At 41.1% G+C, this 19,827-nt stretch overlaps 2 protein-coding genes across 2 annotated transcripts in view; both read left to right on the top strand.

Moving 5' to 3' along the window:
* PEX5 (peroxisomal biogenesis factor 5) overlaps nt 1-19,827 on the top strand; it is a 347,422-nt gene that overhangs the window by 86,991 nt on the left and 240,604 nt on the right. The gene's annotated exons all lie outside the window — the stretch shown is intronic.
* Nucleotides 6,829-19,827, top strand: part of MAN1A2 (mannosidase alpha class 1A member 2) — a 52,754-nt gene continuing 39,755 nt past the window's right edge. Inside the window, exon 1 of the mRNA XM_063294646.1 lies at nt 6,829-7,693. Within this exon, the coding sequence (XP_063150716.1) occupies nt 7,383-7,693 (311 nt within the window). The 5' untranslated portion in view covers nt 6,829-7,382. The remainder of the gene's footprint in view (nt 7,694-19,827) is intronic.

Below are 19,827 nucleotides of genomic sequence, written 5' to 3'. Positions count from 1 at the left end.
GTAGGGCATGCAATTGTTGTTCTGTAAGGTACACCTTGTCAGCTGGATTTGTCAAACCCACTAACGCTTGGAATAAAGGTGATAACATGGGTGTAGTTAAAGCGAGGTATGCGCGGGCCCAGTTAATGACTCCCAGACATTGTTGTAATTGGACCAAAGTGGTCGGCTGGGGAAGCGTGAGCATAGGTAGGAGCGGGGCAGCCGTGGAGGCTAAAACTTTGTGGCCTAGGTATTGCATTGGGTAACGAGACTGGACCTTTTCTGGTGCAACGTGTAACCCTGCCGTTGCTAGGGTGGCCAGAAGAGTAGGAAAAGTTTTTTGAACTGTCCCTTTCGGGCCCTCAGCAGCGACTAAAATGTCATCCATATAATGGTACACAAGAAAATGCGGAAATTGGGATCTATAGGGTTGCAATGCTTTATCAACAAAAAATTGGCACATTGTGGGTGAGTTCAACATGCCTTGTGGGAGGACCTTCCACTGGTACCGAGCGGTAGGCTTTGAATTGTTGAGCTCCGGTACCGTAAATGCAAAAATAATTCTGTCCTTTTGTGCCAAAGGTATGGAAAAAAAACAATCCTTGAGGTCTATTATAATGAGGTCGTACCCTTCCGGAATCAAGTTGGGGTTGGGAAGTCCACACTGCAGAGGTCCCATGGGCTGAAGGATGGTGTTGATAGCCCTAAGATCCTGCAGGAGGCGCCATTTGCCAGACTTCTTTTTGATGACAAATACCGGAGTATTGTATGGGCTTGTGGAGGTTTCGATATGGCCTTCAATTAACTGCTGCTGGACCAAGATATGTAAGGCGTCCAGTTTCTCTTTGGTGAGTGGCCATTGATCAACCCATACCGGCACAGAGGTTTTGAGAGAGAGAGAGAGAGGCCTTAAAGGGTCCTGCGAAGCCATTAGGGAAGTTGAATAAAAGCGTGGAACTGTGAAAGCAAATCACGGCCCCATAGGTTGCAGTGCAAAGGCAGGATATAAGGCTTTAGATAGGCTGTGATACTAGAATGAGCAGTCGCAGCAGAAAGCCAATGAGAGCTGACCTTAGCGGCCTGTGCTCCGCCTACCCCTTGCACCGAGGAGGCTTCGGCGAGAGACCAGGAGGAGGGCCATTCAGCGGAACGAATGACAGAGACGTCGGCGCCGGTGTCAATCAAGCCTTCGAAAGAGCGACCATTTAGCGTGACAAGGAGGGTGGGTTTAGAGGTGTGGACTGGTTGCTGCAAGGCAAACAATGATGGCGTATCAGGAGAAGGGAGAAGTATGAGCGTGGCGACAACTGTTCCTTTATCTAAGGAAAAGCACCTATCTCCCACTCCTGCCAGAGCAATTCGTGTCAGATCTGACGAGTCATACAAATAGGGAGCAGCAACCATTCCCTCAAGCGTGAGCGAGGAGTTGGGAATGAGCAAAGCAGGGGTAAGAGGAGGAAGGGGTTTATTCAGCGTGACAACGAGAGGAAGGGAAAGGACAGCCCCTGGATCGTCATACAAAAGATCCTCTGCCAACTCCACAGGGAAGCTGGTGATGGGTAATTCAGCCTTTGGGGCGGGGTTAGCTGAGAACCCCCGATCTAGTTTCCCGAAGGCTGATGAAGGGAGGAGTTGTTGCGACATTGCGAGGCCCAATGGTAGCCTTTGCGGCACCTGGGACAAGGAGTTTTAGGTTTGGAAGGGGGGGGCGGCCCCCTCTGAGTGGAAGGGGGCGCACCACCTCCCCCGGGTGCACGGCATTGATTCTTAAAGTGGCCCGGCTTCCCACAATTGAAGCAATTTCCATGACGAGTGACTGCGAGGGCTTCCGGGGAATGGAGCTGAGAGGAGGGGTTAGCAGAAGGCAGCGAGGTGGTAATGGCGGCAGCGAGGGCACTCACTTTGTGAGAGGTGGTGCCAACGATTCTGCAAAGTTGCAGGAAATCTGCAAGTTTTACACCCGGTTGATTGACTGCGGGTTGCAGAATGGTCTGGCAGTCATGATTAGCGTTAGAAAAAGCAAGTTTCATTAGCAGCTCTTGTTTAGCCGTGGCATTATCAATTTGTCGATCTAAAGCAATCTGAAGGCGACTTATGAAGGAAGCGTATGGTTCATTTGGTTCTTGCATAATTTTCAAAAACGTTTGGGTGGATTGAGAGTCGGAATCATCCACTCTTTTGAGAGCATTCATGGCGCACATGTGAATGATAGCAAAACTACGACGGGGGGAGTTCTGTTGCTGGACTAAGGTTGCGAATTGTCCCTTTCCTAATAATTGATCTGCGGTCACCCCTGCGGGAAGACCTCTTCTAATTTCTACTTCCACCCCTTTGTCGTATTCAGATTGCCACACAACATATTGCGCCGGGGTCATAAGCATGGAAAAAAGCATTTTCCAATCATACAATAACATAACAGTGTTAGCAGTAACTAAAGAGTCTAAAACTCCCCTAGTAAAAGGAGAATGCAAGCCGTAGGTGGTTACAGCATCTTTGATTTGTTTCAAAACCTTAAGTTCAATATTGTTATACAAATTTCCTCCCGCCGCCCCTAGGCCGATGGTCATGGGAAAGGCAGAGGGACTCTCCATTTCCAATGAGAGAGGGGAGGAAAGGAGTTCAGTGATGGTGCCTCCGAGGGGGTATTGTTGAGGGGAGTCGGGCGTTGGAGCTGAAGGGGGAGAAGGAACGGCTGGGTATGGAGGGGGTGGTGGTGAGACAGCATCGAGATGGGCGGCAAGAGGGGGTGGGAGTTTTGGGTCGGGAGGAGAAGGGCAAGTTTCCGGGGAAGACGAGGGAGGGTAAAGAGTGTTGATGGCCGCCATGACAGCCTTCCAGGCAGTCAAAATAGGCACGGGTGCTCGTGGGGTATCATGAAAATATTTTCCTATCCTTTCCCAAGTGGATGCTTTGAGCGACCCCTCTGAAGGATAGACAGGGCAGTGTCTCTCCATGTACAGTAGGAGTTGAGTCACCGATTTTTTTGAAATGGGAAAGATGGTCGTACCGTTAGCCTTTTGACAAGAGTTAGCCTTCTTCACTAAATCATAAAGTTCGTCCCTATGAACTGACGAAACTTTGGAGAGTGGGGAGCCCATTACTTACGATTGCAGAGCCTTTACCAGGTGCGTAGTAACGAGAGTGAAGGCAGTGCACCTCTAGACAGAGATCACACCGTGAGACCGAAGGGATCCCGGACGAGCCCCCAGTTGTCGCGTCGCGCGACCAGTCCTTCAACCTTCGGTCTATGAGATTCCCCGGGGGGGGAATGAGCCAACGATTCCCTCGCAAGGGTGAGATCGAAAAGACAACGGTAGGTACAGGATTCTTTTGTGAGGAGAGACGCTACATTTCAGGAGGGTGCTGGTACTGCCCGCCCCTTGCCGCGCCCTCACCTCCTTTTTATTCAGCAGCTCTATCAGGGCGGGGGAGGGAGTACAGAGAGAATAGGGAAGTACAAGTCATGCCCTTATAAGGGAATATACAACATTCTGAGGCTACATGAGAGACATGCAATCTAGCTGTGCAGTAATGGAGTCAGGTTCGTCACAACATTTTCTCCTTAATCTTCTCTAAGCTAAGCATGCTCAGTTCTCTGACCTGTCCTCCTCAATCTGGTCTTCCCTGATATTCTGGTTACTCTTCTCTGGATCTGCTCCAGTTTTCAGCATCCTTCTTAAATTTATCCAGACCTTGACACAGTATTTCAACTGCAGCCTGACCAATAGAGAATACAGAAGAACATTTACTCCGTGTTGGATGCTATGTCTTTGCTAGCGCAACCTAAAATTGCGTTAGCTTGTTACAGCTAGCTCATACTGCTCTTACAGTAGAATAGTTCTCATCACTTCTATATATATAACTCTTTAGCTAAATATTTGGATAAAATATTTTAATAGCTACATTTATTTTATAAAAATGTATATTTATATCTATTGAATTTTATCTTGTTGGTTTTGGTCCAGTGTACCAGCTTTGAATCTTTTTTCTTTGATGATGTTGGCTACCTGGTAACACCTACATGAATGAGCATGAAAAATAAGCAAGGTCAGACCTGGCTAGAATTGAATGGGAAATAAGAGACTTAGACTGGAAAATAACGCAGAAGAAAGAAATGGTAAATGATTTATTTACTGTTACCAAGAAAACATCATGGATTTGTCCATGTAATCACCAGGAAGCAAGCTCAGCACAAGGGAGTTTTTACCTTTCTGTGCCCCTCTTCTGTCTCTCAAATAGATTTGATCAAATCCTATATAGCCTATTCAGTATAAAGATGATTTCTATATTCCTAAGATCTATTTTTCAGGAGTTCTCTGACAACAAATCTGAGATAAAACCTGCAAGATTTAAACTCTGAGAGTGTGACCTATAACTTCCCTGAAAAGTATTCTATTGGTCCTGAACAGTAGTAGTGGGTCTGATACTAATTTGAATGTCAAGCAGAAAATGACCTTCTAAAAAGTTACAATAGCAAAACTCAAATTTTGAAGTGCTTTCTCAAACTGTCAGTTCAAGTCTAGTTTTCAGCTATACACTAAATCACTGATACTTATTAAATTGCACACAGACACTGAATTTGAAAGTATTAAAAAGCCCGGCAAAGAAATCCAAATTAAAACAAGTAAGAACTTCTGTCTTCACCATCTTTTGTTTTCCTACATGTCACAGATAGGGTTGGGTGTAGGGAGGAAATCTGTTGCCTAATCATATGTCTCGGAAAACCTTGGTTTGATTCTTAATTGCTATTTACTGTGAGAGTTTCAATTATTTTAATAAGCACTCTCAGAATAAACTTGGAGCTACTGATATCATGTATTCCCATGACTAGGGACTGCTTTCTTCAAGATTCAAAGTTCTCTCTGCTCCTTCTTCTGATGCTTGATAATTTGTGATAGCAGCTTACTAGAGAACATTTATTAAAAAGGAACCAATTTCAGTGAAAATATTTTGTCCATGTATGCAATGATTTTGGGATAGGCCTCCAATTAAGTTATGGATTGACACAACTCATACATTCATATCTCTAGGAGCGTATTTCCGGGTTACGCCTCAACACTGTAACCTTGTACTTTATATCACTTCATTCTGGTGTAAGATATTATGAAACATATTGCCTCATGCCAATTTGTGTTAATTTGAATAAGGATTTGTGGGTGTGTGTTGTTGACTAAAGCATGGATAATTACAACTCACCTGGTACTGGCAAAGTTTCCTCTAGGAAATTACCTGCATATTCTAGGGGAGAGAATTCTGCCATGAGAAGCAGGCCAAAATTTACCTCTTATGTCTACATAAGTAAAGTATTTCTACATATACTAGCCATTATTGATAAGGTCTCCATTCATGTGACAGTGCCTCACATTCAACAAAGTGTTAGATCAAGTAGTACAATATTTTGCAAAGAACACTTTCTTTACAAAAGGTAGTATGAATTGGGGAGGCCCAAAACTTAGTTTATGGGATGCTTATCCAGATTTATAATTGTCATTTGGTTTCATTGTACAAATTGAAAGGAGATGACTGTTGTGGATCTTGAAGAGTGTTGCCCTCAAATCAAGATACAATATGGCCTAAAGCTTACTTTGAGATATAAACTTAGCTCCACATTGAAGGTGCTTATTTGGCTCAAGTGGGAATTAGCAACTAGGAACTCCTTAAACGTTCAATTGTTTTTTAATGGAAAAGTCTTAATTCTGTCTTGAAGTTTGAATGAAACTAAAATACATACAATGTCATCTACTTTGTAATTCTGATTTTGGATCACTCTGTAGAACAGTGACTGGCTGGCTGGAGAATTCTGGGAGCTGAAGTCTACACATCTTAAAGTTGCCAAGGTTGAGAAACACTGCTGTAGAACATAGAAATAAGAAAAAAAAGAAACCTTGTAATTTTGATCCACATCTGAGTTTACATAGAGCCTATTTTCAAAAGTCCCTCAAGTTGATGTGAAAATTGCCTTTTAAACTATGAACAGAGAATATGTGTACCTTTCTTTACTGGCAATTGGATACTACTATGCCTCCTGCAGCAAAATAGCCAACATACTCCCAATGAGAGTTCACTCCCACTGGTTTTTCCCTGATGAGATCTTCACTTTTTTCTTTCTTAGGCTTGGATAAATTCCAAAATAAAAAATAGCCATGACTGCAAATTCAGACATCAATACCATTCATTAACTTAATTTTCCATAATCTGAGAGTTGAGTAGTTCCACAACACCCGGAAGTACTAATATTGTAGGGTTGATTCCAAGCTGCGAAAGGTGGGCTGAAACCGGTTTAGATTTTCAGCGAAATCTCCTTCATACAAAACACGCCTTGAATTGCAATAAACGTTCCCAGTCGAGAATGCAGCGGCCCACAGAGTTTTCACACGCCTCTGATCTGCATGTAGTCACGTTGCACTTAAAATAAGGGAAGGAATTGCTCTGTTTGGGGATGGACAGGCTAATGTCTAAAAAAGTCACATTACAATCCTGGATTTATTTATTGCTTTCCAGGAGGAAGCGAAATAAAAAGAGGAAAAACGAGGCGAAAAAGTTTTACAAAACAGTTATTAGCGTTACATCGTCTTAGTACTGTATGTAATAACACGTCTACGTCGTTCACAGGCTATGTAGGCATCTCAAAACCATAGACTTGAAACCTTTTAACATTATTTTGTTAAACGAAAACACATTCAAAGTGTTCTGCGTCCTGCCCGACGTTTGTCTAGCTCGCCCTCCGCCGCTGACGACGGCAGCTCCCCCTTTCGCCTAAAGGGGGGCGCGCGAGAACCCACCGCCGAGTTCTACATTGTAACTCCACGGACGTGGCGTGAGCAAGAAGGCATCTTCCTTTTCCGGTCGCGCGCAGCCGCAAGGGCGGGTTGCCTCTCGCGCAGGATGCCAGAGCGAGTCGTCGCCCGGCCGGGGATTTAGCGGCGGGGTGGAAGAGCGTGTCTGTCGCCGCAGCCTGGCCGGGGGAAGGGAGGCTCCGGCGCCAGTACCGAATTCGGTCCCAGTAGTCCCCGCCGCGCTGCCGACCGACCCAGGGGGCCGTGCCGGGTTGAAGGGAAAGAGACTGAAGCGACTCCTGGGCTCATGAGGCGGCGGTGATTGAATGAGTCTCTTCTCTCCAACCGCCACCTCCGCGCCGCTCTGGGCCTCGCCGAAGCCCCGTTCCCAGCCGGTGTCTTCATCCGCTGCCCCGCGTGCTGCCTCTGCTGGCCCCGGATGAGCACGGCCAGGCCGGATCGACCCCAGGCCGCCAGGATTTGGGGTCTCCCGGCCTGGCGGGAGCCGCTGTGATGCCGGCTTCTCCGCGTGGGGCCAGGCTGCCTTCCTGAGGACGGGTAGCCGCTCCCGGGTGTGAGCCAGCACTGTCATCTCGTTGCTGCTGTCCCTCCCGCCGTCCCGGCGCGATGACAACCCCGGCTCTGCTGCCTCTTTCTGGGCGCCGGATCCCGCCTCGCAACTTGGGTCCGTCCTCATCTTTCCCTCATCACAGGGCTACCTTGAGACTGTCCGAGAAGTTCATCTTGCTGCTGATTCTCAGTGCCTTCATCACGTTGTGTTTTGGGGCATTCTTCTTTTTGCCGGACTCCTCGAAACACAAACGGTTCGACCTGGGCTTGGAAGACGTCTTGATTCCTCATGTGGATACCAGAGACGGTGGGAAACAGGCGGGTGGCTTCTTGATCCATGGGCAGGGCCACGACCAGCACAGGCACAGGTAACTCTGTCGCCTTCAGTGTGGGATATGTGATATATTTCTCTCTGGGGAAAGAAATGTCTGTATGTAGTGAAATGCAGTGTTTTCCTGAAGAATCTGTGCTGCTGGGTTTCTGTCTTGGCCAGAAGGTTGCCTAGGGTTGTCCAGAAGGAGCAGCCCTTGGTTTGTTGTCATAGACTTGATGTTTGAAATACTGCAGTTTCAGCCCATTTTCTCATCTCTAGCAGTGACTCTTCTCTTTCAAGGTAAGTCACAAATTTGGCATTCTTGAAACTGAACACTATTAATCAAAGGCTGCAATACAGGAAAAGCCCACAAAAGAGAAGAAAAATGCCTTCTTTTCTGGGACATGTCTGGGAATGTAAAGCTTTAGATAGTGTTACAGTAGTCTTGTTACCTTTGTTGATTTGACACATTGACCCAAGTAGAAATGATACAGTATCAGCAAAATCTTGCTATATCTGGAATGTAGTTGGGTTTTTGAACAAACAGCTGAGTCAACCCTGAAATAAATAATTAAAGGCATCAACTTATGTGGTGGCAGTATATAAACATTTATCCTGCCTTTCATATAGATTCAAAGCCAGTTATAAGCAGGCTTGTAACATACTAAGAATCTTAGCAAATGGAATTGGGTAGTTTTAAAGTTTCCTTGCAATGCCCAAAGTGGATGCTACAGGATGAAAGACTCGCAAAACCAAAAGAGCAAAATTAACAATGTGATAACAAAATCTGAACTTAGTTTGATTCTTTATATATACTTTATCAGTTTCTCTTTTTAAAGATGAAATAGTGGTAAGAACAAAAGAATCAATTCAACGTATTTCTGGAAAAAAGACGTAACAGCAGACATAATTGGGAGATTATTGTGTTCATGTAGTTGCTTGTTTAATAAGGTAAAGGTAAAGGTTTCCCTTGACATTAAGTCCAGTCATGTCCGACTCTAGGGGGTGGTGCTCATCTCTGTTTCAAAGCCGAAGAGCTGGCGTTTGTCCGTAGACACTTCCGTGGTCATGTGGCCAGCATGACAGTCACAGAACGCCGTTACCTGCCCGCCGAAGCGGTACCTATTAATCTACTCACATTTGCATGTTTTCGAACTGCTAGGTTGGCAGGAGCTGGGACTAACAACGGGAGCTCACCCCGTCATGCGGATTCGAACCGCCGACCTTCCGATCGGCAAGCTCAGCAGCTCAGCGGTTTAACCTGCAGCGCCACTGCATCCCTTGTTTAATACAAATGATAAAATTTGAAAAGAATCATATTCAGTTTCATTCAACATTAGAGGAGCACTTTGATTTTACAAATCCAACTTTAGATAATAAAGAGTATTATGTATAAAGCACCTGTACATTTTATTTAGATGCATCCTGCTTTTTGTCTGAGAGCTCAAGGAGGCATATGTAGTGTTCCTGCCTCAATTTTTCCAACAACAACAACCCTGTGAGGTAGCTTGGGCTTACAGAAAGCCACTGGCCCAAACTGAGCTCCCAAAGCTGAGGATGGATTTGAATCTGGGTCTCTCTGGTCCTTGCCCAGCACCTTTACATTACATTGGCTCCATTGGAGCCCTTAATAGTAAAAGAAGGTTGAGACTCTCAGCAGCAGAATGGGGAGAAAGATGATGGGCAGTGATTTTCTCTTTTTTCTGCTGCCTTCCACCCTTTCTGCTCTGAAGAAATTAAGAGCAATTTGGAAGGAACAGCAGTTGGATGCAACCCTAGTTTCCAAAGAGTTGAATATATAGGCACACTATGTTATAATGTAATAGTTTGATGTTTGTAGGGGAAAAAAGTGCAGGAAAATGTTTTATCTCATGTTCATAGAGTTTTCTTGTCTACTATACTTTCCTGTTTTCATTTAATTTAACAAAGGGAAATCATGTGAAAGTTTCTTTTTATTTATATATACATACATATATAATTTTGATTAAGAATTTTGGTTATGATAATAAAATCTAATACAAACTTAAAGAAAAGGGAATAGAGAGGAGTAAAAGTGCAAGGGAGAAGAAAAAAGAGCAAGAGAAAAGTAAGAATATAATAAAGAGAAAAGAAAGATATAAAGAAATGACTTCCAACCTTCATCACAACAAGTATAAACAAATTTAGTAACTCTTCACCCTCTTTAAAGTTACAAACATTTATCTCTTCATCCCATATCCAATCTCTTATCTATAAACAAATCCATAAAGCATCGTCTTTTCAGTTCTGGTGTCAGCAGAAAGTCCATAAAGGGTAGCCAGAAGCAACAACATATTTTACTCTTGATCAAATAAACCAACTTTATATTTCTTCCTTTTACTTCTAACTGTCTTAATCTTTAGTTCATTCAAATATTTTTTTTATTTATTTTCTATCCCACCTTCATTATTTTTATAAATAACTCAAGGCGGCAAACATACCTAATACCTCCTTCCTCTTCCTATTTTCCCCACAACAACAACCCTGTGAGGTGAGTTGGGCTGAGAGAGGGACTGGCCCAAATAGGATTTGATTTCTCTTCATTTCTTCTTTGTTCCTCCACTTAGAGTTCTTCAAGGGTTTAACAAGCCTCTTTTGTAAATCCAGTAGGAAAAAAATCATCTAGTCACCCTGTTGGTTTGTCATTTGTATTTCTCTTTTAAATTTTAGAACCTCAGCCAGTGTCTTTTGTAAAGCCAGTGAAACATCCTTTTTTAAGTCATTCTCTTGGCCTGCCAGTTGTAAATCCACTTTCGATTCTTTATCTTGTCTGATTAGATTTGTTCTACATCTGACATTTCTTCAATAACATCTTTTGGACATAATCTATCCACAGAAGCAGGCATCATTAATGACATTGTTGATATTGTGGCTATGATTTTCTGATTCCATTCTTCAAAGGTGGTGGTCTTCCTCTTCCTCTTCTTCGTAACATTTTCCTGCAGGTGCAGGGCCTGCTTTTCAGATCAACGAACACCATTTCATGTAATCAAATGCAGCAACTGGGTCCAACTGGATGATTTTCATGCCCACATTAATTGTGTCTTGCCACCTTTGCTTCGGTCTTCTGTGCAGGCATTTGCCACTGATGTTAAACTGGTAGGTGGTACAGGCAACGATGTGGGTGCCACTCAGTGTGGCCATACCACTGTAGGTATTTACCCTGCATTTTCTCTGTTATTGGTGCACCTGTTGCCAGACTGTATCATTGCTGACATGGTCAAGAAGGGAAACGCCTAATGACCAATGGAGCATGTGCATCTCCATGACATGTAACAGGTACTCAGCACTTTTGGTGGTTGGCCAGCACTCAGTGCCATACAGTGTACTGGGCAGACCATCATTCAATAAACTTTAGATTTTAGGTGAATTGACACATGCCTATGGCAGAGCACTCCAGTGATCTCTTTCCACTGCAGCCATGTTGCATTCACCTGTCACTAATGATTTCTTTTTTCTCTATGCTTCTCCATGATCATGCGAGCTGTGAAAATAGCATAGGTGATACTCAAGCCTCTGACAAAACTGCACTGGCTGATAATGATTTCAACGATGTCATGGAGGCGCTGGTTGAGGATCTGCTCAAAAATTTTCATTGTGTGCGGGAAAAGGTGGCCTGGTTGGTATTGGAGCAGTCTGCCTTTGTTTTTGAAGAAGAGAACTGTGATACTCATGGCCCAGTCAGTCAGCAGGCACATGACCAGAATCCACAGTGGCACTGAAGAAGTTTGTCAGCCAGTCAGCTGCTGTGCTACAAAGTTCTTTCAACTTCTAGATGCATGCTGGTAGATTGTCCAGGCCAGGTGCTTTCAAATTCTTCATGCTGCTGATAGCTATGGGAACCTCTTCAGCACTGGGCCAGTGTTAGTAGAGCCATCAGAAATTGGTGGGAGTGGACATTTGACATTAGAGATTTTGTTAAAGTGCTGCTGCCAGTGTTTCAGGATTTTGAGCTTATCCTACAGTCGCCCTCCATTTCTGTCTTTAACACACATGTAGTGTTCAATTGTTTGACTACCTTGGCACACATTTTTGCTAGTTGATAGATGTTTTTCTCACCTTCCTTTGTGTCCAGTTCATATAAGTCCAGGTAATGATGGGCTTTGGCCTCTGCAACAGTGTTCTTTGTTGTTCTTCTTGCAGTGACCTCTGGGGGACGCCCTAGCATTGTTCAACATTGTGTATGGCTGTTGATCCATTAGGTGCGACAAAAAATTTACCAACTGGCTTGTCATTTGAGCCTGAGATCAGTTGGTCCATGTTCAGTTCAGCATCACCTTTGTGAGATGGCAGTTTCCAGCAGCACCAAGGAGGAGGAATGGACCTTGCCGCCTCCATTTTTCAAAAGTCTCCTTCAATATTTTTACTGTCGTAACATTTTGCATCATCTTGCAGGCCTGTATATCTCTCCTTTACCTAAAATCTTTAGTCCCCTCTAGTGTCCAGTTTTTGAAATCATAAAATTATTTATCTATGTTATGTCTTGTAAAAACCAAAACAGGATCTATTTCCCAGTAGAAGTTGTTTGTACTTTATAATTAATTACAAAAACTTATTGTAAAAGTTTCAGTATTCCAATTTTATCTGGACCCGTAGTCCATTTATTACTTTCTAAGATCAAAATCTTATTTAGCTTTTTGCTGTTTTTTTCAGATTTAAAATTTTTTTAAGCTTATGATTAAAATTTTGTTTCGTTCAGGATTAAAAGCAGACTCACCCAGTGTTTTCAAACTCACCCAGCATTTTCAAAGGTCTGTAATGGCTTAGAAGTAGTTAATGAGCAATTTCCAAAAGTCGAGGTTTTGCAAACTTAGTGTCCTTTAAAAGTCTCCACTGTGGTTGTGAACAAGATGGCTAATCCCGTTGTCTCCTGGTGTTCAAACCCGCAGAAAACCGCTGTCTTGCACTCTCCTGTTGGGGAGTAGCTATCTGGAGCACATGTGCATGATCTCCCATCCTCTCTATCTGAAGAGGTTCCAAGGAACTGGTGTACTCACCAGTTCCTTGGTCTTTACCATGGTCATCGGCTCAGCTTTCGCAGATCTGTGTTCACTTTGCCATACCTGCCCCGGAAGTCTGAAAATCATGTGGAAGTTTCTTCAACATAACAGATCTCAGTCTAATATTTTGGACAAACATTGGGTATGCACAATTCAGTGCTCACGCTGCTTCTTATTTACTCTTTTCTTTGTGTCTCTGATTACCTTCCAGGGGGATAATATTGACTGGAGATGGTTGCTTATGGCTTATGTTAGCCATGTTTTCTAAAGCAGAGGTGGATGTTCTTTTTGTACTGCAGACCTCTCGCTTTCAAAACCTTTTTCTTGACCATCAAGTGCTATAGGGGGCTTTACAGTAATTCAGTAGACTTTGCTGTGGATTGCCCACCCCTTCTCTAAAACTGTATAATTTATATTTTATATAAAAGAAATCTTTAAAAAAATTAACTTACTAAGGTGACGACTGGGGAAGGAAATGGCAAACCACCCCACTATAGTCTGCCAAGAAAACGTCATGAAAGCGGCGTCCCCCCAAAGGGTCAGGCATGACTCAGTGCTTGCACAGGGGTCCTTTCACCTTCACTATTATGAATATTATTTTTTACATTACTGTTCTCTGATGTATCCATAAAATGTGAAATGTGTAATGATGATTATTTTAGTTTTTCTCTAAAGTTTTTTATTAAATGTATTTTAAACAGGAACTATTCTTTTTTCAAATAGACACCTTTAAGTATTGAATTTTGTGAGTTTTCATAAAATCATTTTTCAATCTGGGTTATGAAACTTTTCCTCAAAATGTCTGGAAAACTACACTGAAATTTTCAAACAGATTTTACAGGGAGCCAGGATTAACATAGGATCCTAAGAATGGTAATTTATGATAAGTGATTTGAGAAATCCCAGCAGTTACCACTTTGCTCTTAATGTCAGTAAATTTTTATAAATTTAACAAAGCATATTAACAGAATTGTTAGTACTTCCATAAACTGAAAAAAAAAATTAAGAAACGAGTATAGCTCTTTATTCAAATGTCAGATGGAATCTGCTTTACCTCAGTTGTAAATACTACCACTTTCAATTCTTCCTAATTACCTACTTCTTAAGGCCACAACATAGTCTGGGCATAATTTTATTAAATAATCTTCTGCTTACTGTTAGTACAAATGTATAGTGAATACCAAAAAAAAGGTTCTTGGGTCATGTGAGTTATCGGTATACATGGGAAGGGCAGCAGTAGCCCAACTTGCTTCACAGGGTTGTTCTTGTGGAGGAGGGAGCACTATGTTTACCTCCTTGAGCTCCTACAGTGAAAAGTGAGATGTAAATCAAATAAATATTACAATGGTTATATGTCATCACTCAAATGCCATAATTTATATACGTGGATTGGATGGAATGCAAATATGTAATGGCAAACTAGATGGTGTCGTCACGCACATGCTGTCATTTTGGCTTAATTGTGGTTTGCTACAGATTCTACTTTCTCAAGTACAATATTTAGTTTTAATTAAAATCACGTGTAATCTTATAAAGAAGCTAAAACTGCTAATCTGAAGTAGGAACTTGTTCAACTGAAAAGGAGAACTATCTAGCATATGTAAGATTTCTCACTACACTTTTTTTCTTTTAGGTTTTACCTGGTCATTTGGAATATTATAAAAGATAGTCACTTTTCTCTAGTCAAGCTCTCTCCTCCACTCTTTTATTTAAGGGTGCTCCAGTTAATGGCATAGATAAGATAAGCAGTACTGTATTAAAATTTAAAAGCCTCTCTGGGCTTAGGCAATATATTTTTATTATTTGCCAGAGCAGAGCAAATCTGTTGCTTTAATTACCTTTGCAGTCTGATTTGTTGAAAGCCTGTGAAGTTGTTTTCTGATCCTATTTTTTCTTGAATCTGATAACCATGTTCAGACATATTGGGAAATTATGGTTAATAAATCCAAAAAGTCTTTGATCACTGAACTTAAGAAAGTTGCAAAAGGTGCTCTGAGTCCAGAGTACATGGGCACAAGATGTATGTATATTTCAGCTTAATAAACCAAGATACGTTATGTCTAAATTGATTCCTTTAGAACTTTTATAGTTACTTTTTGATGAATTAGTACTTTATAATGAGTTCATATGCTACCCACTGAAGATAGAAGAGTGTGGGCCTGCATTTTTAGTTAATGAAGATTGCATATTTCCACCCCGACTTGATTTGCCCTCTGAGGATGAAAGCAAGATTTGGCTTGCAGAAATGTAACATTCTTCCCTATGCATAATATTAAATTGATGTACCTAAGCTCTAGAGGTTTGTATGATTTTAGTATAAGATTACATGAATATAAAGAGCAGTATACTATGTACTAAGGTTGTGCACACTTTGAAAATTTTTGAGAAATATTTTGGATCTCATGCAAGTGCAAACACTGTTCTGCTGTTCATTAAAGTAGACTAATCTTTTTCAGGCTTCTGTCTGAAAAGAAGATACTGCAGTTTTAAGAGTAGCATTAACTGTAATGACTGGATTCCTTAAAGTATTATACTTTTTCAAGTTCATTTGGAAGCCTGAAAAAAGTTGGGTTATTTTAATGTAGATAGATATTGTAGTCATTGACAAACCAACATAAGAACAGGAAAGAACATGGGATAGATGGTAGAGCAATAAGGTAATACATACTCTGACATCAGCTGATTAACCTTTGCCAAGTTTTACAAACTATAAAATAAAATTTTGCAACATTGAGGGAAATGGATGTATTTCTGTTGAAGAATAAGTAATTAAAATAAAACACATCTGAATGCCCTGAGAATTTTGTTATTACAGGGGGTTACGTTTAGGGCAGCATGTGTACTAAAAGTGGAATGATACTATTTTAATGAATAGCAGAGAGGCTCTGCTTGTGCTCACCCAAAATTTGAAGCATTTTTGAATCATTTTTTAAATGGACACAACCCTACTGTACTGTGTAGTAATTGATAGCTTCTAAGGTGCTTTATAAAAATAGACTTGCACTAGATTCTAGAGGTAAAATAAAACACATCCTTCCTCAGATAAATACTTTATTTCTAGATAGTCTGTCTTGGTTGTCCTTGGTCAACTGGTTTGTACTAAGATTGCTTTTGATGGTGCACTAACTGCTAGGAACAGAGGCTTGTTCTGCTTCATTTTGTTTTGTCATTTTCATCCTTATGGAATGGATTTTGCAGTGGCATTTGTTTGAACCAGAAAGTGCAGCAGTTACAGTATTATTATCATTTTCAGAAAGGGGAAATAAATGGAATCCAAATCTATTGGCAGTTGGTACTAAGGATAGAATAACAAAAGTTCCCAAGGGTATAGCTTAATCTAGTTAGGTGTTAACTGCCAGTTTGTTGAAAAGAATTGTCTGCTACTAAACTACTCTTAAAATGGCTGTTCAGATTCTTTTGCTTTTAAAAATAATAGTTGTAATGAGCCATGAGAAAAAAAGTCAAAATTCATAGCTCTATCTTTACGCATGATTCATATTCCAGCCACAAAAATGTGCAACTTATTGAGTTCCGAGAAATCTTATTAAGTTGTAATAAATAGTTGGCGGGTTTTCTAAGTAGACCAGAATGCAGTCAGCACATTTCCCTCAATCAGTACATAGCTAAATCATTAATTTTATACAAAGCACAGTAGACAAGATGACACTCTTTACCTGGCCTTAAATATTTTTGTACAGCTTTTAAGCTTACATCTTTAAGCTCTTGATTGCAAAAGTTCTGTTTCCTAAATTTATAAAATCCATTGAACATTTTAAATGGTTTGATCTTTATATACAGTACATGAATTGAAATAGTATTGCTTGATTGTTTTAAAGTTAGGGAAAACAGTGCCCACTAACACAGTAAATTAGTATTTCAAGAAAAGACATGATGCTGAGTTAAAGTCTTTTTGATTGACTTCATCTGCAGTGAAGGGATAACCTGATTCCAATCTTCAAGAACTACATAGGGTCGCCGTGAGTCGTAAATGACTCAGCAACTAACATCAACAACAACCATCTTCAAGAATAGATATATATCCCATTTCCTTTCAGTTGTACTACAGTTTTTAAAAGGAAGAAACTCTCTATAGTTACTGTCATGAGTACTGATGGTGAGCAGGAGGGGGCCCCTATCCAGGGGGAAAAACACATGCATAGTTTAGAGGCTTTGAACCTTCCTTCAAAGAAACTCAGAGCAGATCCACCTTGAGTTTTGGGTTTATCTGTGTGGGTTTCCCACAGTCTTTCAGTTTGGCAGGATTTTCTGTCTACTAGAGTAGTTCAATAAACACTAGAGACCAAGATACCATCTCAGCATGGTTCTTCGCTCTATCAGTTACAAACTAATAAATACACTTTCTGATGACTATTTTGAAAATGACTTCTTCAATGATTTTGTCCATTCAGTTTTGATTTTAATACTGGAAAATCTTTCACTGCATTTTTTAACATTTATATGATAATACAATGATTTATCGCGGCAGTTTTCTGGACATAGTTACGTCCTTTAATACTTTGCTCAGGTGCTGACCAGAAAGCATCATAAGCTATGTCCAGAGATACTATGAAGCCCTAGTTAGCACAAAAACAATTATAAGTCCATGTAGTGATCAGTGCACACTGTAGTTTCAGTTGCTATTTATAAAAGTCACACATGTACTGTTTGTTCCTGTTGAAGGTAAATTTATGCTACTTATTTTGGCCCTAATATTCATACATTATCCCATAAAACAATCTTAATTGAGACTGACACATGTGGATGGGAAAAGCTTAAATCACACAGGGCCTCATATTTTGTAAAATTACTTTCTTTGTGTGGCTTTGAAAAAAAAAAGAAAAAAACCATCCCAGTTGAAGATAGTGGCTTGTAGGGAAATGTTGGAAGCCTTTGTTTACATTGTTCCTAATCAGGCTTGCTTCCCTGTATGTTTACAGCATAACATTGTTCTTAAAAGCCCAGAAAGGCAGTTACATATTATGCATTGAACATAGTCAGTAATTTTAATGTTTGGCTTCATAGCTTTGTAGGGGAACATTGACCTTAACTTCAGCTTCTTCAGTATCTGTTAATTCAGACATAATAGCAGCTACAGTGTGACCCCTTCTTTTCATAATAGCTTTCAACTTCTTTTCTTTTACTTTATATGTTAGCCCCAGTTTCTGTTAGACTTGTTGTCGAACAATAATACAATAAACTAGTTGCATTGTCTGTCCTCAAACATAACTCCTGTATCATTTATCAGCTGTACTTTAATTTTGAAAAAAAACGTGATTTATGTTAATGATTCTGTGAATGCTGGTAACAATTTCTCATCTAGTTTTATGGTTGTTAAACACCAGATTTTATAACTGCAAGTCTGCTCTTTGGTTTTGTTGGCAATTGTGCTTCTGGCTGTGAAATATACATAAGAAGGGACTTAAAGTGTTTAATTGTATGCTTGTTTGTTGAATGTATATCCCATATTACCTCCCCAAGCTGAAGGTAGTTTACAAAGCTCTTCTTTAGTTTTTATCATAAGCACAAAAGTGTCAGTAGATTAGTCTGAGGTGAACTTTTGGGGGGAAAGTGGAATATAAATCAAGTGTAATAAATGTAAAATCCTGCCTCTGTCTTTAATTTTGTTGCTTGTAGGTATGAAATTATGGGGTCTCAGACTTCACCCTTTTGTTTTTCCAGTCACTCCCCTGGGCTTATCTAGTCTGGAAATTCCCTTAGCCCTCCAGAATAGCTTTTGGGTAGGGTTGGGAAGGCAACAGAGGAAGATTTTTTTTATTGGTGGATGCCATTGTGCCAGTAAAATACAGCTGGATGGTATCTTTTATGTACACTGCTCCATGACTGATACTGCTTGTTATAATGACAGTTGAGAACTTGGATGTGAAAATTGCTTTTCATCTTCCCAATCTTTAGATTATCTTTAACTTATGCACATACCTCAAGAGATGAATACTTACTGATTTGGAGAATGTCTCAAACTAAGTTGAGAGCAATAATAGCAATGATACTCTTAAATTCTTAGTAAATGAGGATGCTTTAAATAATTGTTGCTGTGTTGATTTTGTTTGTATTAGGATTGTTACCAGAATTGATAGTTCCTTTAGAGTTGTTGTGCACAGAGGAGGAATTGTGCTACAGTAATGAATTTTAAAGGCACTAAATAGCTTATGAATTAAGCACAGTTACATTTAAACTACAACAGGTGCTTTCCAGTGCTAGAGTGTTAAACAGTTTTAATGCACAGGATTCCAAGCATTACTTTGCTTTTTTACCAGTAGCAGTAACTCCTTTTTCTCTCCCACACATTTAACACAAAGATCTCTTTTCTGCTGGTGGTACCTCCAGCCCAATGGAGAAAAATCACCCTCTGAATATTTTTCTGAGCATAGTTCAGGGAAGAAGAAGGAAGTGATTTCTGTTTCATGGCATGAAGCAAAAATGGAATGGCATGTCTGTCCTCTATTTGCTGTTTAACTTTAAGTGCCAAAAGAAGTGAATTTCTGTTGTAGTGTCTTCTCCTACTGTCCTAACAGCCAGGAACCACACTGAGACAAGGAATAGGTCTCTAGTGTTTTATTACTGCTACATAACAGGAAATCCTAACAAACTGAAGAAGCGTGGGAAAAACCCAGACATATAAACCCCAAAGGTTAAGGCAGGTCTGATCTGTGTCTCTTTGAATGGCTACCTAATTCCTCAGTGCTACGCATGCGCTTTACAGCCTGGATGGGAGCCCCCTGCTCGCCATCCTTACTCATGACACCTACATAATTTAAGGCCTACCACCGCTATTAAGGCCTACCTTGTGGCGGTAAGAGTGGCGAAAGGGCAGTATTTCTCTGCTCTTATTGCATCCACAGATTGCCATCCGACGGCCCTGTTTAAGATCACATGTACCCTTTTGGGGAAGGTGGGCCCAGTGACCCACCTACAGGGCCGTGCGGAAGAGCATCTGCAGGATAAATCACTTGGATCCGGTCTAAGTTGGACTCCATGCGTGAAGCAGGGTCTGTGGAGATACTGAGGGAACGTTTTAGCCTTGTTATCTGGGAGCAGTTTGATCTGGTTGGACCCGAGGAAGTGGACAGGATCCTCCGGATTGTGAATGCCACCACCTGTTATTTAGATCCATGCCCCTCCTGGCTGGTGAAGGCAGCTCGGGAGATGACAT

Source organism: Candoia aspera, chromosome 2 (assembly GCF_035149785.1).
Source record: "Candoia aspera isolate rCanAsp1 chromosome 2, rCanAsp1.hap2, whole genome shotgun sequence".
In the NCBI taxonomy this organism is placed as follows: domain Eukaryota; kingdom Metazoa; phylum Chordata; class Lepidosauria; order Squamata; family Boidae; genus Candoia; species Candoia aspera.
Note: the sequence above shows the minus strand (reverse complement) of the source record. Positions and strands in the feature narration are given on the sequence as shown.